At 46.9% G+C, this 26,559-nt stretch overlaps 1 protein-coding gene across 1 annotated transcript in view; it reads left to right on the plus strand.

Annotated features, from left to right (window-relative positions):
- Window positions 1-23,664, plus strand: part of LOC142184355 (ficolin-2-like) — a 30,543-nt gene extending 6,879 nt beyond the window's left edge. Inside the window, exons 3-9 of the mRNA XM_075259165.1 lie at window positions 12,833-12,877; window positions 13,998-14,033; window positions 14,145-14,183; window positions 14,674-14,801; window positions 15,085-15,214; window positions 23,002-23,136; window positions 23,414-23,664. Of these exons, the coding sequence (XP_075115266.1) occupies window positions 12,833-12,877; window positions 13,998-14,033; window positions 14,145-14,183; window positions 14,674-14,801; window positions 15,085-15,214; window positions 23,002-23,136; window positions 23,414-23,664 (764 nt within the window). The remainder of the gene's footprint in view (window positions 1-12,832; window positions 12,878-13,997; window positions 14,034-14,144; window positions 14,184-14,673; window positions 14,802-15,084; window positions 15,215-23,001; window positions 23,137-23,413) is intronic.
- Window positions 23,665-26,559: the final 2,895 nt, after the last annotated feature.

Here is a 26,559-nt window from a genome sequence, read left to right on the forward strand (position 1 = left end):
AGGAACATTCCAACCTTTTCTTCTAAATAAGACAAAAGAGCAGAACTGCAAATCTCAAGGTTTAAGCAAGCTACATGACAGACAACTTTTATATAATGGAGACTTTCAGATCAAGATGGCGGAATGCTAATCTCTCCCTTTACACAGATATTTTCCCCTCACAATTTCTACAAGTAGTATCTACTGACACATCTCTGTGTAATATAATCTATAATGAAAAATATATCTTTGTACCGTATTAGCCAGTGGATATGAAATATAAAGATTGAGAGTCTTCAGTAGTTGATACCTTTTTAACGGCTAACAAAAATGATGACAGATTGCAAACTTTTGAGACTACTAGGTCTCTTCATCAGGCATGGTATGACACAATTTCTGAAGTATGCATGCCTTCAGAAATTGGGTTATACCATGCCTGATGAAGAGACCTAGTAGTCTCAAAAGTTTGCAATCTGTCATCATTTTTATTAGCCGTTAAAAAGGTATCAACTACTGAAGACTCTCAATCTTTATATTTAATATAATCTACTGAGACTTTCAGGTGGTGTCTGTGAAGATTTAACAAGGTAGTGAGACTTTTCTGAATAGTATTTGCCGATACATGTTTGGGTAATATTTGTTAAGGTCCAGATAATATTTACTAATCATTCTCTAGGGCAGGGGTAGGCAACCTTTTTTGTTCGGCGTGCCGATTTAAATTAAAAAAATCAAAGATGAGGTCCTCGGAGTACCGGGCAATAATTGTAAAGCTGACGACACCTACACTAAAGTCATATAGCACAAACCACAACATAGGGGTGCTGTCATACTGCGCTCCCAGCCACATGCGCTTACCACTATTTGCCTGTATACACATGTTCTTTTCCTTTAGAAGCAATGTAAGTACATGCGTAACCCACAATTAGTGGTAATGTATGTGACTGGGAGCAGAGTAAGGTCATACCTGTGGCAGTGGACACTAGCTGTCGGACACCGACGGTAGTGTGAACGCTCCCTAAGTGAAACGCAGATTAATTTCAGTCACTTTTAGTTCCTGGCGGTGCAGTAACAGCAAAACCCCAGCCAGGAATTAATGGGTGTCACACTTTCAACAAAGTGAATGCACTGGTGCCCAGGAACTGGATTTGGCTTTAATTGCATCTAGTTACAGTGTCACCACCCAATAGAATCACACTAAGGCTGAGGCCCCACATTATAAAAATGCAGCTTTTTTTATTGCAGAATTAGCTGCGGTTTTTTTTTCCCGTCAAAGCCAAGAATGGCTAGAAAAGGAACGGGAAATATATAGGAAGCTTCTTATAGGTCTCCCTCCTGCTCAATCTACTCCTGGCTTCAGCTAAAAAAAACCCCAGCAAAATCTGCAACGAAAAAAAGCTGTTTCTGCAACGCGGGGCTTTAGCCTAAGGCCCCCACGTTGTTGGAACACAGCTTTATTTGTTACATATTTTGCTGTGTTTTTCTGAGCCTAAGCCAGGAGTAGATTAAGCAGAAGGGAAACGTATAAGAAGCTTCCTATATATTTCCCATTCCTTCTGTAGCCATTTTTAGCTTTGGTTGAAATAAACCGCATCAAAATCTGCAACAAAAATGCTGCGTTTCTGCAATGTCGGGCCTCAGCCTTACGCCTCCTGCATACAAGTGGCACGCATGTGGTTTTCACTGATCTATATGTTAAAATGAATTGACAGGGCTGCAAATGCAGACAGATATAGGGGATGTATAGGACACATATAGGGGATGTATAGGACACATATAGGGGATGTATAGGACACATATAGGACCTGCTCAATAGTTTTCAGCTCTTCAATTTGGCCCAGATACACAGCCACAAAAAGAATGGCTGTATATATGGGTCAATTGAAATATATAGGTCTGTACTTTATCCACAGTTGTAGATAAAGAGTCTGGTCATGTGCATTGCAGGTTAACAACTCAATGTGCTTCATATTAATAGCAGTTAACCCCATCATGTCCCTCACATTAACCCCCTGTGTGCTTTATATAAGGGGCACTGATATGTGAGACATATGAAGGTAATAAGTGAATATCTTCATTATATAGGTCCTTCATTAGTACCCCCATATGTCTCACACATCAGTAACCCTTATGTGAGCCACACAGGGGTTAATATGAGGGACATGATGGGGTTAACTGCTATTAATGTGAGGCACATGGAGTTACTAAAACTAAAGTAATAACCCCAAATGCCTGACATTAATGAGAATAGTTAGTAACACACACGTACCTGGTGTTGTGTTTGTTTTCACTTTGCTCCCCAGAGCTTCCTGTCCTCCTCAGGGCTGCAGACGGCAGGAGCTCCTCCTCACATGTAGCAGCAGGTCCAGGGAGCCCTTATACTGTGCAGTGAGAGACTCACCTCTGATTGGTGGGCAGTGAGAGAAGGGGGCGTGTCCTACACAGCAGCTCTACCAGAGCACTGAAAGGACGCTCTCTCTCAAAGTGTATGAAAGTTGCAGGCTGGCTGCCATGCCAGCAAAATATGCCGACTGGCACGCGTGCCAGGGGTTGCCGACCCCTGCTCTAGGGATTGTCTACTGAGATGTCGTGAGATAATTATTACTGAGTTGAGTAACAACAACATACAGTCATATTCACCTTGACTCTGAGTCCAGGGATCCCCTGGCATCTTCTTTAGTCCAGTTCAGGCATCTGGTGGATAACGTGAGATCTATCATTGAGCCTTAGTGAAATATCCCCTTTGCAATCTCTCATAATAAAATATGGCTACTGATTAGAGATGAGCGAACACTAAAATCTTCGAGGTTCGAAATTTGAATCGAACAGCCGCTCACTGTTCGTGTGTTCGAACGGGTTTCGAACCCCATTATAGTCTATGGGGAACATATACTCGTTAAGGGGGAAACCCAAATCCGTGTCTGGAGGGTCACCAAGTCCACTATGACACCACAGGAAATGATGCCAACACCTCTGGAATGACACTAGGACAGCAGGGGAAGCATGTCTGGGGGCATCTAACACACCAAAGACCCTCTATTACCCCAACATCACAGCCTAACAACTACACACTTTACACATTCCAAAAAACCTCTATCAAAGTGGGAAAATACCTGGAAACCTTCTTTACTCCCCAAATGGATGGACACAAACCCCAATTTAAGCTCAACAAGCAGTAACAACCACCCCTTTAAATCACGTTCCCCATGACAACCATGGATGGAATAGACAATGGGAAATCCAAAAGCCCTCACCCTTAACTGTCATTTTGAGTGTGTGTGTGTGTGTGTGTGTGTGTGTGTGATGTGGTAAGACCTTCCAAAATTCACTTTTCTAGCCCTTAACATGAGCCCTTCCAAACAAAGTTACAGGACCTTAAGCTGAGCTACCAGCAGAGATTGAGGCCCTTGGCATGAGTAGAGCCTTGCACCAGCAGTGTTTTTGGCACTTAGGGTGAGTTGAGCCTTGTACCAGCATGTGTCCCTTAACATCAGGCGGGCCCTAAGTTCTGCGCTTTGCACAAAAGTTCCACATTAACTAGGCTGAATGGTACAAAGATTAGTAGGCCCGAGAACCAGGAACAGGTCTTGCAATGGCTGTCGGATAACGCTTAAAGCACATTGTCCACCAGCCAGTCAGCCTCTACCTCCTCTTACCCAACAGTCTTGTCCTCCTTCCACCCAAAATTCCCAATCTTCCCAGAACAATAACCCCAACTGTCCCTGCTCCCCAGAGCTGTTCTCCCTTCCTTTGACTGTACCGCAACCTGCCCCTCCATTTCGCGATTCCACGGACCTAACAGACGAGTATCTGTGTCCAGATGCTCAAACACTAGAGTCTCCTCCATTCCATCTCCGGTCGATTTGGTGGCGGATGACCAGCAACCCACCCTCATCGACTACGATGAGACGCAGTTGCTGTCAGGGCAGCCAGTTGACATGCGCATTGTGCAGGAGGAGGAGGCGAGACAGGAGTTGGAAGAGGAGGTGGTGGACGACGAGGACACCGACCCCACCTGGACAAGGCGGATGTCAAGCTGGGAAAGTAGTGTGGATGTTGAGGCAGGTGCAGCACCAAAAAGGGTAGCTAGAGGCAGAGACATGTCCAGAGGCAGAGGTCAGCTGCTTTGCCGAAGCCAGGCCAGACCCGGAATGTCCGAAGATGTTCCCTTTTGTACCCAGCCCCGAAAAACTCCCCCATCGAGGGCACGTTTCTTGAAGGTGTAGAGTTTTTTCAAGGAATGCGCCGAGGACAGATATAGTGTTGTCTACACAATTTGCCTCTCGAAATCAAGTAGGGGCCCTGAGAAGAGCAACCTGTCCACCACTTCAATGCACCGTCATTTGGAATCCAAGCAATGGAATCAGTGGCAGGCAGCAACGGCAGGACAAACGTCGCCCGCCGTTCATGCCACTGCCTCTGCTCACAGTGCTGGCGATGCACTCCAGAGGACGAGCCAGGACATCACTTCATCTGCCTCCGCCACTTTGTTGACTTCTCCCTCATCCTCCCCTGTTTCTGTCTTATCTCCTTCTCCTGCACCATCAAAGGCACCATCAGGCGCTTCTTTACAACAACCCACCATCTCTCAGACATTGGAGCGCCGGCAGAAATACACCGCTAACCACCCACCCACGCAAGCCTAGAACGCCAACATCACTAAACTGCTGGCCCAGGAGAGGTTGGCGTTCCGGCTTGTTGAAACTCCCGCCTTCCCGGACCTGATGGCAACTGTGGCACCTCACTATGCCGTCCCTAGCCGTCACAACTTCTCCCGGTGTGGCGTCCCGGTGTGGCGTCCCCTGTCCTTAAAGATAAACAGCATCCCTGACCACAGGCGCTTGTCCAAGTGTCGGTGGTCAAGGTGACCTTGCAGCAAAGCGCGGAACTAAGGGCCCACCTGATGTTGAGTGACACGTGCTGGTGCACGTGTCACTCAACATCAGGTGGGCCCTTAGTTCCGCGCTTTGCTGCAAGGTCACCTTGACCACCGACACTTGGACAAGCGCCTGTGGTCAGGGATGCTGTTTATCTTTAAGGACAGGCAGGGTGAATGTGGTGGAGTCTGGTCCCGGGGTGCAAACTGAGGTACCCTATCTCCTCTCCCAGGCCAAAATTCATGGCAGGAGTAGACTGAAACCCTACGACGCTGCAACCTCCACCCCAGCTACTAGCGGCAAACGCTAAAACACTGGTGTGGGGAGACGTCAGCAGGCGGTGCTGAAGCTCATCAGCTTGGGGGACAGACAGCACAGTGCCTCCGAGGTCAGGGATGCCATCCTGGCTGAGATGGCATTTTTTTTTCCCTGCTACACCTGGGGCCTGGCATTTTTACGCCTGTGATAATGGCTGGAACCTGGTAGCGGCTCTGGAGCTTGCCAGCCTCCAACACGTTCCATGTTTGGCCCACGTCTAACCTAGTGGTGCAAAGTTTTTTGAAAACATACCCAAATGTACCGAAGCTACTGTTGAAAATGCGGCGCTTGTGCGCCCACTTTTGCAAGTGTACAGGAGTCGCTGCTAGCCTAAAAACACTCTAGCAAAGCCTACATTTGTCCAAACACAGGCTGTTGTCCGTCATTCACACACGCTGAAACCCTACAATACCATATCTTGAGCAGGGTGTGTGAGCTGCACAGACCTTTGATGGAGTTCCATCTACAAAACCCAAGGGTTCCTCAAAGTCAGCTCCCAAAGTTTCTGCACCATGAGTTTCCAGGGGTGGCAGAGTTATGGCTAGGGGCAGAGGCATGGATAGGGATGATGTCTAGGGGCAAAAGCAGTGTGGATGTGGAGGCAAGCTAAGCAGAAAAAACTGGGGGTACAAGCAGAGGCATGGACTGGGGTGATGTCTAGGGGCAAAAGCAGTGTGGATGTGGAGGCAAGCTAAGCAGCAAAAACTGGGGGTACAAGCTAAGGCATGGACTGGGGTGATGTCTAGGGGCAAAAGCAGTGTGGATGTGGAGGCAAGCTAAGCAGGGAAAAAGGTGGCTAGAGGCAAAGGGATGTCCAGAGGCAGAAGACAGCTGCATGACAGAAGCTAGACCTGAGCCAGCAAGGCCCAAGATGCCCTCTTTTCTAGCTTCCTTAGAAAAATTCCCCCATCGAGGCCACGTTCCTCGCTGGGGGAGATAATTTCTAAATGTATAGGTCGAGGACAAACTGAGTGTGGTTTACACACTTTGCAATGCGACTCCCCATCTCCCAGGCCTTTCATTCCAGGCTAAAGTACAGCACAACCCACCCACATGCCCAAGGCTTCAACGGCCTCATCTCAAAAATTCTGGCCCAGGAGATGTTGGGGTCCCAGCTTGTGGACACTCTGCCCTTTTTGGGCCTGCTGGCTACTGCGCCACCTCACTGTGCCGTCCACACCAGCACTTTTCCCCAAACATGAGGCGGTCCCTAAGTTCAGCGCATTGCCCAAAAGATCCACGTGACCAGCTACGAATGGACAAGTGCATGCGGACAGGGACGCTACCTTTCAATCTTGGCACAGTGGTTGAATGTACTTGAGGCATGGACCGGGTCGCAAAATGTGGTGGACTGACTTGTCTCCCCACACAACATTCCTGGGAGGAGGGCTGAAACACCACCCTCCTCCTCCGCTGTTAGATTGACCCCAGCTACGAGCTGGAAACGCTGCAACACTGGTGTGGGGAGACGTCAGCAGGCTGGGCTGAAGCTCATCAGCTTGGGGGACGGACAGCACACTGCCACTGAGGTCAGGGATGCCATCCTGGATGAGATGGCAATTTGTTTATCCCCGCTGCCCCTGGGGCCAGGCTTTTTTGTCTTGTTGGAGGGCTCTGGAGCTTGCCAGCCTCCAACACGTTCCATGCCTGGCCCACATGTTCAATGTAGTGGTGCAACGATTTTTAAAAACATACCCCAAATTAGCTGAGCTAAGGGTGAAAGTGCGGCACTTGGACACCCACTTTCCCAAGTCTATAGTACCTGGAGCTAGCCGCCATACACTCCAGCAAGGCCTACATCTGCCTGAAGCACCTACTGTTGTGCAAGGTCAGCACACGCTCTAACCCTAGATACCGTATGTTGAGCAGGGTGTGTGAGCAGCAGAGACCTTTGATGGAGTACCAGCTACAAAACCCAAGGGTTCCTCAGAGTCAGCTCCCTCACTTTCTGCACCATGAGTTTCCATGGGTGGCAGACTTATGGCTAGAGGCACAGGCATGGATAGGGGTGATGTGTAGGGGCAAAAGCAGTGTGGATGTGGAGGCAAGCTAAGCAGCAAAAACTGGGGGTACAAGCAGCCAGTGGCATCATCACTGACAAGCACAGCTGTCTGTCAGCTGACAGGCTGACTTTCACCAAAATGAACAGACAATGGATAGACTCATCATATACATGTCAGTTACATGACAAATTTAGTGCAATTTGCAAGTCCAAGATGGGTTGGAGATCTGCAGAGAGGAATCTCACCACCTCTTGCGGGTGCCATCATTTGGAAGGCAAGCCCTGGGCTCAGTGGGTGAGAGCAAGCGCAGGATAATCGTCGTTTGGCCTGGCGGCCACTGCCTCTCCCACTGTTGACAGGGCTGGCGCTGCAGTCCAGACCAGCAGCCAGGACACCTCCACATCTGCCTCATCCTCACCTTTTCCTGCCATTTCTCCTTTTGCCCGCGCCATCATGCGCCTCTTCCCAGCAACTCCCCATCTCCCAAGCCTTTCATTTCATGCTAAAGTACAGCGCAACCCACCCACATGCCCAAGGCTTCAACGGCCTCATCTCAAGAAATCTGGCCCAGGAAATGTTGGAATCCCGGCTGGGGGACACTCTGCCCTTTTTGGGCAGAGTGTCTACTGCGCCACCGCACTGTGCCGTTCACACCAGCACTTTCCCCCAAACATGAGGCGGTCCCTAAATTCAGCGCTTAGCCCTAAAGTTCCACGTGACCAGTTACGAATGGACAAGTGCATGCGGACAGGGACGCTACCTTTCAATTTTGGCACAGTGGTTGAATGTAGTTGAGGCGTGGACCGGGTCGCAAAATGTGGTGCCTGACTTGTCTCCCCACACAACATTCCTGGGAGGAGGGCTGAAACACCACCCTCCTCCGCTGTTAAATTGACCCCAGCTACGAGCTGGAAACGCTGCAACACTGGTGTGGGGAGACGTCAGCGGGCCGTGCTGAAGCTCATCAGCTTGGGGGCCAGACAGCACACTGCCTACAAAGTGAGTCATGCCATCCTCGATGAGACGGCAATGTGGTTTTTGCCACTGCACCTGGGCCCAGGCATGTTGTCATGTGTGATAATGGCCGTAACCTGGGATCGGCTCTGTAGCTTGGCAGCCTGCAACATATTCCATGCCTGGGCCACGTTTTTAACTCATTGCTGCTAATCATTTTAAAAAGGTACCACAATGTTCCTGAGCTACTGGTGAAAGTGTGGCGCTTGTGCGGATAGTTTTTAAAGTCTATAGTTGCTGCTGCTAGCCTCTATGCACTCCTACAACACCTGTACCTGCTGGAACAACGGCTGTTGTGCGACGTCTCCACACTGCTGGCACTAAACATATCATGTGTTGAGCAGAGTGTGTGAGCAGCACAGACCTTTGATGTAGTTCCAACTCCAAAACCCTCGGGTTCGTCAAAGTCAACTCCCTCAGTTGCTCAACCATGAGTGGCCATGGGTGGCAGACTTATGTGAAATCCCATCCCATCCATTGCACTGGACACGAAACATCAGCATGCGCTCATCACAACTCCGGATATGGCAGCTGCGTTAAGCAGGGTGCAGGTTACAACACAGACCAGGCCCGAGCACCAGGAACAGGTGTTAGAAATACTGCAGCATCCGCCATTTCCTTCCAATTTTGGGGTTTTGGACCCGCCACCGACTTGTCTGGACCTAAGTGGGGATCATGAGACACAGTTGCCATCAGGGCAAGCTGTGGTCATGTGCGGTTTGCAGTAAGGGGGAAGTGCGCAATTGGAAGAGGAGTTGGTGGATGACGAGGCCACCGACCCCACATGGACAGGGGTGATGTCTAGGGGCTAAAGCAGTGTAGATGTAGAGGGAAGCTAAATCAACAAAAAACCTGGGTAGAAGCAAAGGCATAAACTGGGGTGATGTTTAGGGGCTAAAGCAGTGTAGATGTGGAGGGAAGCTAATTCAACAAAAAAACAGGGTAGAAGCAAAGGCATAAACTGGGGTGATGTTTAGGGGCTAAAGCAGTGTAGATGTGGAGGGAAGCTAATTCAACAAAAAAACAGGGTAGAAGCAAAGGCATAAACTGGGGTGATGTTTAGGGGTGAAAGCAGTGTAGATGTGGAGGGAAGCTAATTCAACAAAAAAACAGGGTAGAAGCAGATGCATAAACTGGGGTGATGTTTAGGGGCGAAAGCAGTGTAGATGTGGAGGGAAGCTAAGCAGCAAAAACAGTGGGTAGAAGCAAAGGCATGCAAAACTCTACCCTGTTGGAAGACTTATTCCTAGGTCTGGAACACGTTAATGCCCCCCCCCCCTGGACAAATTACTGCCACTCAGGGGCCTAGTGTCACCAGGAGGGACAAGTATAGGCGCATGTTGTGGGAATACCTGGCCGACACCAGCTCTGTCCTCTCCGATCCCTCTGTGCTCTACAGCCTACACTTATTTTCTCATCTTTTTTTCTGCACTGCACATCTCTTGCCTGCTTCCTTTGGGATCTTAGAAGTGGTGGTCCACTTCCACAGATGGTAACTTCAGTGCTGGAGTTGTCAATAGACAGTGTAACGGGAGTAGCTGAGGGATCGCTGTCTTAACCACTTTTTGGCACAAAATTAACTTCCAAAGCCAAATATGGTGCAAGTATATGATGCAAGGACACCTACACACCTATCTCTGACACATTGGGGAGTTCACCCTCATGCGCCCTTTTGGCCTGCACCATCATGCGCCTCTTCCCAGCCACTCCACATTTCCCAAGCTTTTCATTGCAGGCAGAAGTACAACACAACCCACCCCCATGCCCAAGCCTTTAACAGCCTCATCGATAAACTGCTGGCCCTGGAGATGTTGGTGTTTGTTTATGCTTCTGGATACCTAGGCCTTCCGTCAGCAGATGGCAGCTGGGGCACCTCCCTATGCTGGGTCTAGCCGTTACTACTTCTCTTGGTGTGCTGTCCCTGCCTTGCGCCTGCATGTGTCCCATAACATCAGTCGGGCCCAGAGCTCTGCGCTTTGCTGCAAGATCCACTTGACCACCGACACATGGACAAGCGCCTGTGGTCAGGGATGCTGCAGTGCTTATCTTTAATGACAGGCAGGGTGAATGTGGTGGAGTCTGGTCCCCGGGTGCAAACTGAGGTGGCCTATCTCCTCTCACAGGCCAAAATTCATGGCAGGAGTAGACTGAAACCCTACGATGCTGCAACCTCCACCCCAGCTACTAGCGGCAAACACTGTAACACTGGCGTGGGGAGATGTCAGCAGGCCGTGCTGAAACTGATCAGCTTGGGGGACAGACAGCACAGTGCCTCCGAGGTCAGGGATGCCATCCTGGCTGAGATGGCATTTTTTTTTCCCTGCTACACCTGGGGCCTGGCATTTTTGCGCCTGTGATAATGGCTGGAACCTGGTAGCAGATCTGGAGCTTGCCAGACTCAAACACGGTCCACGCAAGGCCCACGTTTTTCAACTTGTTGGTGCCATGTTTCTTTAAAACCTACACCATTGTGCCTGATATACAGGTCAAAGTGGGGCCATTTTCGTAAGTGAGAACTAGCCTCTGCTAGGCAGAAAACATTCAGAGCACACTCCTCTCATCTTCACACCGTTGGCTGGCGGAGGAAGTCGAGGGGGTTGGAGTGGCATCTGATGTCCCTGTCCCACACGAGGCTAGAGGGTGCACTTCAGTGCATCCCATTGCTTCACCACAAATGGTGTGAAGGGGAGTGGAAAATGGAGGAAATGGAGAGTGACCCTTACAGTTGGGGCCAGCAAAGGCATGCCAAGTAACACACTGGCACACATGGCTGACTTCATCTTGGGTTGCTTTTCAACACATATTTCACATCATGAAGAACAAATAATACTGGATTTTTACAAGCCTCGAACCCCGGTCTAGGTCTAATGTCTGTTCCTTTCTTATATTAGGGGAGAGGGAAAAAAAATTACTTCAGTGATACGTTTAGCGTACATAGACTGACTATTAATGTGTATCCCACTTAGTGTTGTTAGGGTTACACACTGTCACAACCTGGCTAAAGCTTCTATAGCTGTTAATAAAGTCAACATAACTTTACGGTATCCAAAAAGACAGCTGGTACCGACAGAGAGCAAGACAAACGTCAACCGAAGCTGTGAGCTCTGAACACCCACAGTGACTTTGGCGTCATCATCATTATAAGGGAGCGGGTGGTAATAAATAACTTGGCAGTGCCTAAAACCCAAAAAGCTTATACAACTATATTTAAATTAAGATACACAAATGACACTTTTTAGTAGCATGTCATGAGACAAGCTGATAAGATCTTCCTTTGTGCAGTGCTATTTCAAAGTTAAACGCTGCCTTTATTTTAATTCTGGAGAAGGTGCAGACATTAGATTTAGAACATGTTGTCTTCATTGTCCAAATCCTCTATATAGGTAATGTGTTTCTCGGGCCGAGCTGTCTGGGAACGAGCTGGTGCAGCACTGACAACCTGGGTGAATATGGCAAGAGCCTGAGATGTAGGGTGAATGAATCCCCAAATTATTTGGGGAATTTCCACTCAGAAACTGGCACTATATACCAGTAGCAAAAATTGTGGGTGCACGTAACCCCAATATATTCTTTGAATTCCCAGTCAGACAATGGCACTATATACCAGTAGCAAAAATTGTGGGTGCACGTAACCCCAATATATTCTTTGAATTCCCAGTCAGACAATGGCACTATATACCAGTAGCAAAAATTGTGGGTGTATATAGCCCCAATTCTATTGCTAGGGGACTTGCAGGGTATTTCTGAGGTGAAGGTGGGGGGGCACACCGTTGGAACGGGGATTTGGGGTGTATATATGGGGTATACGGGAATACACTGTCAGTGTATTCCATTCAGGATCCTGGGAAAGCTGGGTTGCGGCGATTGAGCCCGTCAGTGCCACGTTACACTGACAAGCTTCTCCCTGGAATTGAAGTTATATGTAACCCCAATATATTCTTTGAATTCCCAGTCAGACAATGGCACTATATGGCAGTAGCAAAAATAGTGGGTGTATATAGCCCCAATTCTATTGCTAGGGGACTTGCAGTGTATTTCTGGGGTGAAGGTGGGGGGGCACACCGTTGGAACGGGTATCGGGGGTATATATCAGGTATACGGGAATACACTGTCAGTGTATTCCATTCAGGATCCTGGGAAAGCTGGGTTGCGGCGATTGAGCCCGTCAGTGCCACGTTACACTGACAAGATTCTCCCTGGAATTTAGCTCTTATAAGCGCTGTTGGTTGTCTTCTCCTTCCTATCCTAGCCTGTCCCTGCCTACCCAGAATCTAAGCCCTAGCTAACTGGACGGAAACCTCCGTCCCCGGTGAATTGCAAGCTCAGAATGACGCGAAGCTGGGCGTCGCTGTTCTTTTAAATTAGAGGTCACATGTTTTCGGCAGCCAATGGGTTTTGCCTACTTTTTTCAACGTCACCGGTGTCGTAGTTCCTGTCCCACCTACCCTGCGCTGTTACTGGAGCAAAAAAGGCGCCAGGGAAGGTGGGAGGGGAATCGAGTAATGGCGCACTTTACCACGCGGTGTTCGATTCGATTCGAACATGCCGAACAGCCTAATATCCGATCGAACATGAGTTCGATAGAACACTGTTCGCTCATCTCTACTACTGATATTTTTGTACAATATTTTTTTTTTTATACAGGGGCTGCAGGAAGTACTGGACAGCCTGGGCTACCAGGAATAAAAGGTTAGTATCAGAAGCTTCAGTGCTCTCATTCACTCATCTGCTCCTCTCTCCATTTTGATGGTTTCCTCTGGCATCTTTTTCTCCTCCTATGTTGCTACCATACTTATCCTTTTTACGTCATGTGCAGACCTACACGCTTGGACAAAATTCTTGCTACCTTCGTTTAATGAAAGAAAACCCCACAATAGTCACAGAAATAACTTGAATCTGACAAAAGTAATAATAAATATAAATTCTGTGAAAATGAACAAAGGAAAGTCAGACATTGCTTTTCACTTCAACAGAATTTAAAAAAAAAAACAAAAGCAAAAAAAAACTCATGAAACAGGCCTGGACAGAAATGATGGTTTCCTTAACTTAATATTTTGTTGCACAACCTTCTGAGGCAATCGCTGCAATCTAACGATTCCTGTAACTATCAATGAGACTTTTGCACCTCTCAGCAGATGTTTTGGGCCACTCCTCATGAGCAAACGTCTCCAGTTGTCTCGGGTTTGAAGTTACCTTTTCCAGACGACATGTTGCAGCTCCTTCCAAAGATGCTCAATAGGATTTAGGTCAGGGATCATCGAAGGCCACTTCAGAATAGTTCAATGTTTTCCTCTTAGCCATTCTTGGATGTTTTTAGCTGTGTGTTTTGGGTCATTATCCTGTTGCAAGACCCAGGACCTGCGACTGAGACCAAGCTTTCTGACACTGGGCAACACATTTCTCTCTAGATTCCCTTGATAGTCTTGAGATTTCATTGTACCCTGCACAGATGGAAGACACCCTGTGCCAGATGCAGCAAAGCAGAACCAGAACATAACAGAGCCGCCTCCATGTTTCACAGTAGAGACAGTGTTCGTTTCAAGATATGCTTCATTTTTCCGTCTGTGAACCTAGAACTGATGTGCCTTGGCATAAAGTTTGATTTTTGTCTCATCTGTCCATAGGAAACTCTCCCAGAATCTTTGTGGCTTGTCAACAATTTTTATTTATTATTATTTTTGTCATATTCAAGTTATTTCTGTTACCATTGTGGGTATTTCTTTCATTAAACGAGGGGTACCAACAATTTTGTCTACGTGTCTATATATAAACCTAGGCCATATAATTTATCATTTCTGTTCCATTGCAGGAGATCCAGGTATTCCAGGGCCTCAGGGACCAAAAGGTAAAGTGATAGATTCTGATATGAGTCCAATTTCCTTAATGTCTGTGTGTGATGTAACCAATGTCAGACTATGAGAAACTTCTACAATATTTTCTATTGTCTTGTACACAGGAGATAAGGGTGATCCAGGCTCTCTAGAAGTGGCATATGGTGAGTAAGGTTCCTTGTGACATCATTACTTACAGTACATCTAGAAGTAAATGCCTTATTTGGTTTTGAACTGATTTTTATTAAAAACAATGCATTTTGTACTTTTGCGATTTTTTTTTTCTTATTCTTGTCTTTTTGGATTTTCCTGTATTATTGTAGTCAGTATTTAGTAGATGAGTGTTCCTTCTTGGTGTGATTTCCAGGGTGGGAAAAGACAGAGAAGAAGTTATAATGGTGAGAGTGTGCTAGAAGTAGAGAACGTTGTGGATATTGGAGGTTCTAAATAAACTTGTCAAGAGCCAGGTTGCAGGCAACGTAGTGATGAACAGATGGACAAGGTGGTGAAGAAGACCAGTGTAGGAATCAAAGAAGTTATCCATAGGTCTACTGCCAAACCATATCCCGAACTCCCTAAAGTCCATCAGAAAAATAGATTGGAGATAATGTTATGCTTTCAAAGCTTCCTTTTCCTTATTCTTGTGTCTTACAGCTGCTCGGGACTGTAAATCACTGCTGAAGAAAGGTTTTACCCTCACTGGCTGGTACATTATATTTCCCGATGGAAAGCAACCACTAAGAGTCCTGTGTGATATGGACACTGATGGGGGAGGTTGGATTGTACGTATTTTGTTGTCTTTTCTTGTCTCTTTGGGTATTATACACGTTAAACTGACCAAGTGAAACTTAAATGGAGTCGTCCTATATGTATAAGCCTTGAGTGGTCGACCATCAAAGTTAATCCCTCAAATTATTGACAATTGCACCACCATCCACTTGTGAGAAAGACAATTCTTTAGATGGTTTCTGCAATTACAAGATGGATAGAGAAATGTCACAACTTTTTACAATTTTCAGTAATGTAAATACAGTATTCCAGATTTCAGTATTAAATTCTTGGCAGGTCTTCCAAAGACGTTATGATGGTTCAGTTGATTTCCTACGTGATTGGGCGTCTTACAAGAGAGGATTTGGCAACCGCCTATCTGAGTTCTGGCTGGGGAATGACAATATTCACAGCATTACTTCATCAGGTAAACAACACACACAGACATTTTTTACTAGTTCTCCCTGGCTCCTACCTGGCTCTGTCAGCAGATTAGTAGACTCAAAATAACTGCCAGATTACAATCACTGTATATACTCGAGTATAAGCCTATAAGCCGAGTTTTTCAGCACAGTTTTTGTGCTGAAAAAGTGTGCCTCAGCTTATACTCAAGTTAATACGGTAATTTAAAGAGGACCTCCCTGTGCAAGACATCTGTGGGAGGCCGCTGGAGTAGCGCTGTTGCTGATAGGTGAGTGGTGAGGCAGCGCTGTCTCCAGGACCGCCCCTAGATGTTTCCAGGGCATCTTCTCTTCCTTGGAAACATCTTAAGGCGGCCCTGGAGACAGCGCTGCCTCACCACCCACCTATTGGCAGCGCTGCTCCAACGGCCGCCCACAATCAGCAGTGGGCCTCCGCTTCAGTCCCGGCCCCCTCCCCCGGCTACATCACACGCCAAGTGACGTGGCCATGTAAGCTCAGGCCTGCACCCGGCGTGTGTCGATGACGTCTTACTGCGTCTCAGCGCAGGCAGCATCATCACGCCCCTTACACTGAGACACAACGTACTGCCGGGAGAAGATGAGGTGGTGGCAGCGGTTGGTTGGTAAGTATACGAACTTTATGTTTCTTTGTTTTAAAATAGGCCGCTACCTGCTGGAGTATTCCCAGCAGGTATTGGCCTATTTACTAACCTCCCCGGGCCTACTCACTGCCGACCCCCTCTTCACCTTATATTATAGGCCACGGAGGCCGGTAGTGAGTAGGCCTGAACCCAGGCCGCAATCCCACTGCCGCCATTATTATACTCGGGGGGTCTTTTCAGACCCCCGAGTATAATAATTGGAGCCACAGGGGAGGTGAGAGAAAATAATAAACAGTTTTACTCCTCTCTCTGGGATCCAATGTTAATACTAGCTGGCTTTGGCCCTATATGGTAATATCCCAGACATCACGTGGTCTGGGATATTACCATATAGGCCCAAAGCCTGTGCTAGCAGTACCATATAGCCCCAAAGCCTTAGTAGTAATAGCATGTTACTGCTAGCACAGGCTTTGGGCCTGTATAGCAACAGGCTGTTACTGCTACCATAAGGTTTTGGGCCTGTATCATAATATCCCCGACGCATACCTCAAAACGTCCCGATTTCCGCAGGACATTCACGATTTCGGTGACGTGTCCCGCGGTCCCGGTTGGAGGGAGGTATGTCCCGATTTCAAGTCAGATCTGCGTCCAGAGGATGCAGATCTGAGTTGAACACATACGGGGCTAAAGCAAGGAGCTGTCACAGCTCAGCTCCTTGCTTCGCCGCTGCATGCCAGGATGGAAGCCTGATGAAGTGCATCTAGCACGAAACGGTCGTTGCTTCATTGTCTCTGCATTCCATTTAATCCATCTCCGATTGTGTATGCTGTCTAAGTTCCATTTTTTAATGATGACGAATTAAAGCTTGAAAATTTTACTTTTGGTTGGTGAGTGCCCTGTTTCCCTTTACAATTTTTTGCCCAAGACTTTTTTATATATCCTTTGAACAGTGAGCACCACCTATATACCACATCACTTTGCCTGCTATTCATACCTTGTTGCCGTATATACATTGAGGTGTTGTATTTTAACACAGAACGGTGCCACTACCTTCATATATCCTGCTAGGATTAAAATGAGCACAAACAGAATGTCATGCATTTCCCCCCCTCGGCTTATACTCGAGTCAATAAGATTTCCCCATTTTTTGTGGTAAAATTAGGGGGGTCAGCTTATATTCAGGTTCACTTATACTCCAGTATATAGGGTAAGTAAAAAAGTAAATAGAAAATAAAATAAAAATGAAAACATTTATTTGTGTTATAATTGCTGCATTATATATATTTAATTATTCTGACATGCAGAATTAAGTTATCATGTCAGTCATATGAGTCAAGCCCTATACAAGCAAAAACTACAAATTTCTAGAATTACAATTCCAACTAGAGATGAGCGAACAGTAAAATATTCGATATTCATTTCGAATAGCCACTCAATATTCGACTATTCAAACTAATACTGAACCCCATTATAGTCTATGGGGAAAAATGCTTCGTTTCAGGGGAACCCACCATTCGACTCAGTAGGGTCACCAAGTCCACTGTGACACCTCAGGAAATGATGCCAACACCTCTACAATGCAATTGGGACAGCAGGGGAAGCATGCATGGGGGCATCTAACAAGCCCAAATCACAGTTTTACCCCAACATCACCGCTTATCAACTACACACTTTCCACATTCAAAAAAACCACTATGAAAGTGGAAAAATACCTGGAAACCTTTCCTCCCCAATTGGATGGACAGAAACCCAAATCTAAAGCTAAAGAAACATTAACAAGCACCCCTTTAAATCACGTTGCCCATGACAACCAAAGATGGAATAGGCAATGGGAAATACAAAAGCCCTCACCCTTAACTGTCATTGTTTATGTGTGTGTGATGTGGTGAGACCTTCAAAAATTCACTTTTCTGGCCCTTAACATGAGCCCTTCCAAATTAACTTAGAGGCCCTTAAGCTGAGCTACCAGCAGAGAATGAGGCCCTTCAGGTGACTTCAGCCTTTTACCAGCAGAGTTTTAGGCCCCCTTAACTTAGTTCAGCCTTTCACCAGCAGAGACTTGTTGGTCCTTTGGGTAAGTTGAGCCTTAAAGAGCAGAGATTTAGTTTTTGGCCCTTTGGGTGAGTTGAGCCTGTAAAAAGCATTGTTTTTGGCCCTTGGAGTGAGTAGAGCCTTGCACTGGCAGTGTTTTTGGCCCTTGGAGTGAGTAGAGCCTTTAAAAAGCATTGTTTTTGGCCCTTGGAGTGAGTAGAGCCTTGCATCGGCAGTGTTTTTGGCCCTTGGAGTGAGTAGAGCCTTGCACTGGCATTGTTTTTGGCCCTTGGAGTGAGTAGAGCCTTTAAAAAGCATTGTTTTTGGCCCTTGCAGTGAGTAGAGCCTTGCACCATCAGTGTTTTTGGCCCTTAGATTGAGTAGAGCCTTTAAAGAGCATTGTTTTTGGCCCTTGCAGTGAGTAGAGCCTTGCAGCGGCAGTGTTTTTGGCCCTTGGAGTGAGTAGAGCCTTGTACTAGCAATGTTTTTGGCCCTTGGAGTGAGTAGAGCCTTGCACCGGCATTGTTTTTGGCCTTTGGAGTGAGTAGAGCCTTTAAAAAGCATTGTTTTTGGCCCTTGCAGTGAGTAGAGCCTTTAAAAAGCAGTGTTTTTGGCCCTTAGAGTGAGTTGAGCCTTTAACCAGCAGAGTTGGGGGGAATCAGGGTGGATTGAGACTCTAACCAGCAGAGTTGGGGGGAATCAGGGTGGATTGAGACCCTAACCAGCAGAGTTGGGGGGAATCAGGGTGGATTGAGACTCTAACCACAGAGTTGGGGGGAATCAGGGTGGATTGAGACTATTAGGAGCAGAATTGTGCAAAGCTGATGGTGGAGGAGTAGTATGAGGAGGAATTGTAGAGGGTGAACACACACATGAAACTTCATGTCGGGGTGCTTGACACCGGTGGACATGAAAATGATGGGTCTATCCAGTGGCTGTTCATTTTGATCAGCATCAGCCGGTCAGCACTGTCAGCTGACAGCCGGCTGTGCTTATCCATAATTATGCCACCAGCTGCGCTGAAGACCCTTTCCGAAAGCACGCTGGCGGCAGGGCAGGAAAAGACCTCCAATGCATACAGCGCAGGTTCCAGCTACAAATCCAACTTGGAGACCCAATAAGTATAGGGCGCAGAGGGATCAGAGAGGACAGGGCTGGGGTCGGCCAGGTATTCCCGCAACATGCGCCTATACTTATCCCTCCTGGTGACACTAAGCCCCTCAGTGGCGGTAGTTTGGTGAGTGGGTGCCATTAACGTGTCCCAGACCTTAGAGAGTGTGCCCTTGCCGGGTGTGGACCGGATGGCAGTTGTTAGCCTGTTGGAGCAACTCTCCTCTCTGCCGCCAACGAGAGTTGATGGAAACATCTCCATCATATTCTGCACGAGTTGCTCGTGGCAATCACTGATGCGACTGGCCCTCTCCTCTACCGGAATAAAATTAGAAATATTGTTTTTATACCGGGGGTCGAGGATTGCAAAAATCCAGTATTCGTTGCTCTCCAGGATTTTGACAATGCGTTTGTCAGTTGAAAAGCACTCCAACATGTACTCAGCCATGTGTGCCAGAGTGCTACTTGGCATAACTTGGCTGCCCCCACCGGAATGGTCACTCTCCATTTCCTCCTCTTCCTCCCCCTCCATTTCGCTCCAACCGCGCTGCAGCAATGGGACGCACTGAACTTCCCCGCTAGCCTCCTGTGTGACAATGAGATCTGCCACTTCGTCATCCTCCTCCTCCTCTTCCCTCAATATACGCTGTGAAGCGGACAGGAGTGTGCCCTGACTATCCTGCTGGGATGGTTCTGCTCCCATGCCCGACTCCTCAGCGTAAAATGCGTTATCCCTGATGGCGATGAGGGATTCTTGCATCACACACAGGAGCGGGATTGTGACACTCACGAGTGCGTCGTCACAGCTGACCCTCATGGTTGACTCCTCAAAGACACACAAGATCTCGCATAAGTCTGCCATCCATGGCCACTCATGGTGCAGAAACTGTGGGAGCTGACTCTGAGGAACCCTTGGGTTTTGGAGATGGTATTCCATCACGGGTCTCTGCTGCTCACACACTCTACTCAACATGTGGTATGTCGAGTTCCAGCGTGTGGGGACGTCGCACATCAGCCAGTGTTCTGGCAGATGGAGGCGTTGCTGGAGGCTTCGGAGGCTAGCAGCGGCTACTGTCGACTTGCGAAAGTGGGCGCACAAGCGCCGCACTTTCACCAGTAGCTCGGGTAGTTTGGGATACGTTTTTAAAAACCGTTGCACCACTAAATTGAACACGAGGGCCAGGCATGGAACGTGTTGGAGGTTGGCAAGCTCCAGAGCTGCTACCAGGTTGCGGCCATTATCACACACGACTATGCCTGGGCCCAGGTGCAGCGGTGAAAACCATGTCGACGTCTCATCGAGGAGGGCATCCCTCACCTCTGAGGCAGTGTGCAGTCTGTCCCCCAAGTTGATGAGCTTCAGCACGGCCTGTTGACGTCTCCCCATGCCAGTACTGCAGCATTTCCAGCAGGTAGCTGGGGTCGATGCGGAGGAGGAGGAGGGTGGTGGTTCAGAGCCCCTGCCAGGAATGTTGGGCAGGGAAATGAGGTAGACCGCCCCACTTTGTGACCCGGTTCCAGCCTCAACTACATTCACCCAGTGTGCCGTCAGTGAAATGTAGCGTCCCTGTCTGCATGCACTTGTCCACGCGTCGGTGTTCAAGTGGACCTTTGTGCAAATCGCGGAACTTAGGGCCTGACCGATGTTGCGTGACACGTGCTGGTGCAAGGCGGGGACGACACAGCGAGAGAAGTGGGGACGGCATAGCGAGGTGACGCACTTGCCATCAGGTCATGGAAGGCCTGAGTTTCCACAAGCCGGAACAGCAACATCTCCTGGGCCAGGAGTTTGGAGATGTGCGTGTTTAAGGCTTGTGCATGGGGGTGGGTAGCGCTGTATTTTTGCCTGCGCTCAAAAGTCTGGGAGATGGTGGGTTGCTGTGAAGAGGCGCATGATGCTGCAGGAGAAGGAGCTAAGGCAGGAGAAGGCTGAGCTAAGGCAGGAGAAGGAGCTGAGGCAGGAAAAGGGGAGGATGAGGGAGAAGTCTCTAAAGTGGTGGAGGCAGATGTGGAGGTTTCCTGGCTGCTGGTCTGGACTGCAGCTCCAGCACTGGCAACAGTGGAAGAGGCAGTGGCGACAACGCCAGATGATGATTGTCCTGCGTTTGCTCTCTGCCACTGGGCCCAGTGCTTGCCTTCCAAATGACGACGCATGGCAGTGGTCGTAAGGTTGCTCTTTTCAGAGCCCCTACTCAGTTTTGAGTTGCAGAGTGTGCAAACCGCACTATATTTGTCCACCGCACATACATTAAAAAAATTCCACACCACCGAAGACCGTGGCCTCGATGTGGGAGTTTTTCTAGGCTGGCTACAAGAGGGAACATTTTGGGCCCTTTTGGCTGTGGCCTGGCTTTGGTGAAGCAGCTGTCCTCTGCCTCTGGACATGCCTCTGCCTCTAGCCACCTTCTTTGGTGCTGCACTTCCCTCCACATCTACACTGCTCTCTCCGCTTGACATCCGCCCTGTCCAGGTCGGGTCAGTGTCCTCGTCGTCCACCACCTCCTCTTCCAATTCCTCTGACGGCTCCTCCTCCTCTTGCACACCGACGATGGCAACAGGCTGCCCTGATGGCAACTGTGTCTTGCCATCGTCGTCACTGAGGGCCGATTGCTGGTCAACAACAACAACAGGAGATAACGGATGCTCCAGTGTTTGGGCATCAGGACACAGCAACTCATATGTTACCTCCGGTGATTCAGGATGTGGTGAGACAGGGACAGGGACAGTGAATGGACCGGAAAACAGCTCCTGGGAGGTGGGAAAGGTGGGATTACTTTGCTGGGAAGAATGGGCATGTTGTGAGGAAGGAGGACCAGACTGTTGGGTAGGAGGAGGAGTTGAGGTAGAGGCTGACTGGCTGGTGGAGAATGTGCTGGAAGCATTATCTGCCAGCCATTGTAACACCTCTTCCTGGTGCTTGGGCCTGGTTAGTCTTGTACCCTGCACCCTGCTTAATGTGGCCATCAAGCCAGGGACTGTGGGGAAGCGCAATGCTTGCTGCTGCAGAGCAGTAGGCACGGTAGACGCTGTTGGTTGAGCGCAACCTTGCTTCACATCTGCATTTCCACGCCCCCGTCCTCGTCCCTGTCCCCTTGCGCTATCCTTACGCATTTTTTGATGTATACTAATGCCCTTTTTATGGTCTATACACCGAGAAAAGCTGGGTTGAGCGTATCTGGCTGGACTGATTTGGTCTGTATCCCTGTTAGGTGTTTGGGGGGACACTGCCTGCAAAGCTGGGTTCAGGGTATCTGGCTGGACTGATTTTCTCTGTATCCCTGTTAGGTGTTTGGGGGGGACACTGCCTACAAAGCTGGGTTCAGCGTATCTGGCTGGACTGAATTACTCTGTATCCCTGATTTGGGGAGACACCCCATTGAAATCTCGACTCCTCTCCCTGCAGTGTATAGCTCTGAAAAGAGTTGTTGTTCTTCCGTTTTTCCCTGCCTACTAGAAGCTAATACCTATCTAGCCCTTAGCAAATCTCTCTCTCTCCCTATTTCTCACCGCAAATGACACGAAGATGGCGATGGCTATTCTTGTAAATGGGAGGTCACATGTTTTTGGCAGCCAATGGGTTTTTAAAAATTTTTTCAATACCACCGTTGTCGTAGTTCCTGTACCACCTCCCCTGCACAGTTATTGGTGCAAAAATAGTGCCAGGGAAGGTGGGAGGGGATACAAATTTTTAGTGTGTTTGCCTCGTGGTATTCGATTGGAAACGAATATCTCGAACGGCCTGATATTCGATCAAATATCTATTTGATCGAACAGTGTTCGCTCATCTCTAGTTCCAACACATTATATATATTTCCTTAAAATGATGGAATTAAAAAGTAAAACAGCCCACCCAAAAAAAACAAAAAGACCTCACTGGTGGAAAATCAAATGTTATGGTTCTTAGAAGAAGAGGATAAAAAAACCATAAACATTTACTATGCCCTGAAGACCAAAACATGGCACGTGGTGAAATATGATCTATAAAGTGTACGGTAAGTTCTCATACACATAGGAATGTATCGTAAAGGAATTCTTCACTTCTGTCACAGGTACATGGGAGCTTCGCGTTGACCTTCAGGACTTCGATTTTGTAAACTATTTTGCTAAATACAACTCTTTTAAAATCATGGGAGAGAATGAGAAATACAAGTTGGTACTCGGAGGATTTACTGGTGGTAATGCAGGTAAGGATCAATGGAATTAACATCTGTGTGGTGGACAAGTCCTAGACGTCACTGTAATATACAGTACTTGTATCCTAAACTAGTCCTGGACATCCCTATAATATACTTGTTTTCTGGAATAGTTTGGGATATCACCATAATATATTTGTATCCTGAACTAGACCTGGACAACACTATAAAATGTTTGTATATTTGTATATCATAGATGTCACTATAATATATTTGTATCCTAGGCTAGTCCTAGACATCATTATAATATGCTTGTATCCTGGTGCAGGAGATTCTCTATTGGTCCATAATGGGATGAATTTCTCCACCCGGGACCAAGACAATGATGCTGATAATGGCAATTGTGCGGATATGTACAAAGGAGCCTGGTGGTACAAATGGTGCCATGTATCCAACCTGAATGGACTGTACCTTCCCGGGAAACATGAATCCTTTGCCAATGGAATAAACTGGAAGTCAGGAATGGGTTATAACTACTCCTACAAGAGATCTGAGATGAAGATGAGAGCTTTGGAGTAAAGGAAAGGCTCAGAATTTGAGTCGTCCTCTTGTGAAGTTCTTAAAATGTCTGTTAAGCTGTTACTTAAATCTTGACAACGACTATGATCATCATTGGAGCTATTGTATGGGTTGTCACCAAGCTTTTCTAGAAGCCTGAATGTCATACTCTGCCTAGTTACACATCACTATGGGGAAGGATATTTAATTAATTTGCAATTTTCGAGTCTTGGAAGGAAATATTAAATATTTTTTTACAGTGAATTGTAGGGAAAAGCTCTTTAATGTAGATATCTGAATAGTCAATCTATGGAATAGACCCGACCACTCATGGATTTACCCATGGACACTTCACTTCTTTACGCAGACAATTGTCTTTCTCTGCAAAAAAAAGAAAATAAATAAAATAAATTCATCACCACAAAGCTTTATTCTTGTTATCTTGTTAAAAATAATTAGTAAAAATGTTTCCATTGCCCAAATCTCTATTCTCAGATTACTGCCCCGCTCAGTGCCCACTTTACATTAGGGAATCTTTGGTAGCACCTGCACCACTTCACTTTCATTGTGGGGGCAAAAGAGGAGCACACGCAACATGTGAAGTACCAGACAATACTCAGATCACCTGGCCTCCACCATGACATGTTAGCCAATGGTACCCTGAATGTGCCCATGTAATCCCTTTTTATCAGCCATGTTAGAGGAGTGCAGCACTTTACATATAACACACATTCCCTGTCGTCATACAGCAGCACAATGTGGGGTATTTCTGCCCCTGCGTGCTGGTAGGACAGGTGGAATATTTAATACAAAGAACTATGCACTGAGCTGATCTTGACAGATAGAGCCACTCATGTGGGAACAGGTTAAGGAAAGCAGCAAGTCTTCTATTGACCTTCAATAGGAGGTCCAATACTAAAAAAGACAACCAGATAGGATCTCACTAAGACTGTGAGTAGACCCAAAGTAAGAGACTGCGCTAAACCTGTATTATGATATAAACTTTTATTGCAGAATCTTCATTAATATACACGACGCTGAATGGCAGCGTTTCGGGGTTACCACCTCCTTTATCAAGTGATGTGTGGTACAGAGCTCAATAGGACCTTAAAAAACATATTTACAAAAAAGGTGCAATCACTAAAACTCATAAAAGTTTTTAATTTCCATATAAAGAATCAATATTCTGATAGGTGTTACAATATTAAAAGGTAAATGGCCCTTATTCTAATCAACACGAAACCACCCCCATAAAGTGATTCTCACAAAGTAATTGAAGTAGGAAAAATGCACGTACCTGTGCACAGATGAATTGGCCTGCAGTGCTCAGCTGTATATCTGCTAGTAGTGGCATCCGCATGGTTTTTCACTATTTATATTATGTCAAAAGACCGCCAGTTCTATTGCGCATGAGTACACAGAGCCAATACTAAAACTAATCGCTATTAGCTATGAGCTTACCCATATACTCAACTGTTAGAATATTTAATCTCCGGTCATTCCGCTTGTATTCTAAAGTTTCTTTCCCCCCTCTTGCTCACACATGCTGTCTCTTCTCTCTTTATCATCCAGCAGCCTCCATTGCCGGCAGCTTGCAGAGAGCACACAGTCCCGTGTGGCTCCTCCCACTAATGAGTCATAGCCTATCCTGGTGATAGGCTGTGATGACAGCTATGCGGGCCGGACAGAAGCAGTCAGAGGGCCGGATGAGGCCCGTGGGCCGCACATTGACCAGGTCTGGTCTAGACCATAAATTTTTGTAAATCTATCTTAATGAAAACATTGTTCCTAGAGGTTTAAGATTCAAGAACAACTCACCTTTTCCCAAAGATACGGTTTTCTCTAAGGAGTGGGACCATTTATTACATCTATGCTCAATAGGGCTGATGGAACGTTTGTGCCACAAACGTTTACAGTTAGCAAATATCACTAATGACACCATTGCTATCAAAATGGCTGATATTGAGAAATATCAGGGATATCCTGATTATGCAAAAATGAGTGGAGTACTTTACTCCAGGGCCATTGAGATTGAAATAAATATTTTGGAATCCAAGAGTAATAAACTCAATCGTGATAGGAGGGATTTCAAAAATAACAACATACAATTTTGAACCAAATACAAAGAGAACACTCCAAAGTCAAATAATAAGAATAGATATACAACAAAGAATAAAAATAGACAAATGAGTTAATTTGAGAATACTCACTCTATAACCCCCATACATAAGAGAGTTATGGACCCTAAAATTCAACATGTCAGAAGTAAGCCTGACAATATTAAATCCAATAAAACAACATATAAAAAGAACCTTAGAGAAAACAGGGGACCCTTAGGGTCGAACAAAAGTGACTCCATTGTGTTGCCTGTCAGCAACACTGTGGTGGTTCCAAATATCACTAGTGTTAATGTTCCTTCTATGGATACTAATTTCTCTACTGATGCGACCATTTCTTCAAACCCAGGGCCTTCTAACACAGGCCTTAATTTTCCACCTACTACTTTTAATGAAGTGATCGCTGTAAATCAGAATACTATAGTTGTCAGTGATATTTCACGAAGCGCAGTGAAAGTAGACGAAGAATGCAATACAATTACAACTCATATACATAATACTGACATAATTAAAATACATGAAGATAACCTTGACACAACCACGGTGCAAGAAGATATGGATACTTTTGATCAGGAGTTGGATGATTCCCTATATGGTACATCCCTCATTGAAAGCCAGATAGAAGGGGTGTTAGAGTATTCTCCCCGTCGTAGTAGCAAGGGTCATTTTTTAGCCCTACCACAAATATTAACACCTCCAATAGCATACCATCTAAGAGAAGGACCACTTCAAACGAAAATCACTGTGTAGTCCAGGTTGGTCAGATACCTATAGGTCTGAATTCACATGGTGCGGCTTT

This window comes from Leptodactylus fuscus, chromosome 11 (assembly GCF_031893055.1).
Source record: "Leptodactylus fuscus isolate aLepFus1 chromosome 11, aLepFus1.hap2, whole genome shotgun sequence".
Lineage (NCBI taxonomy): Eukaryota > Metazoa > Chordata > Amphibia > Anura > Leptodactylidae > Leptodactylus > Leptodactylus fuscus.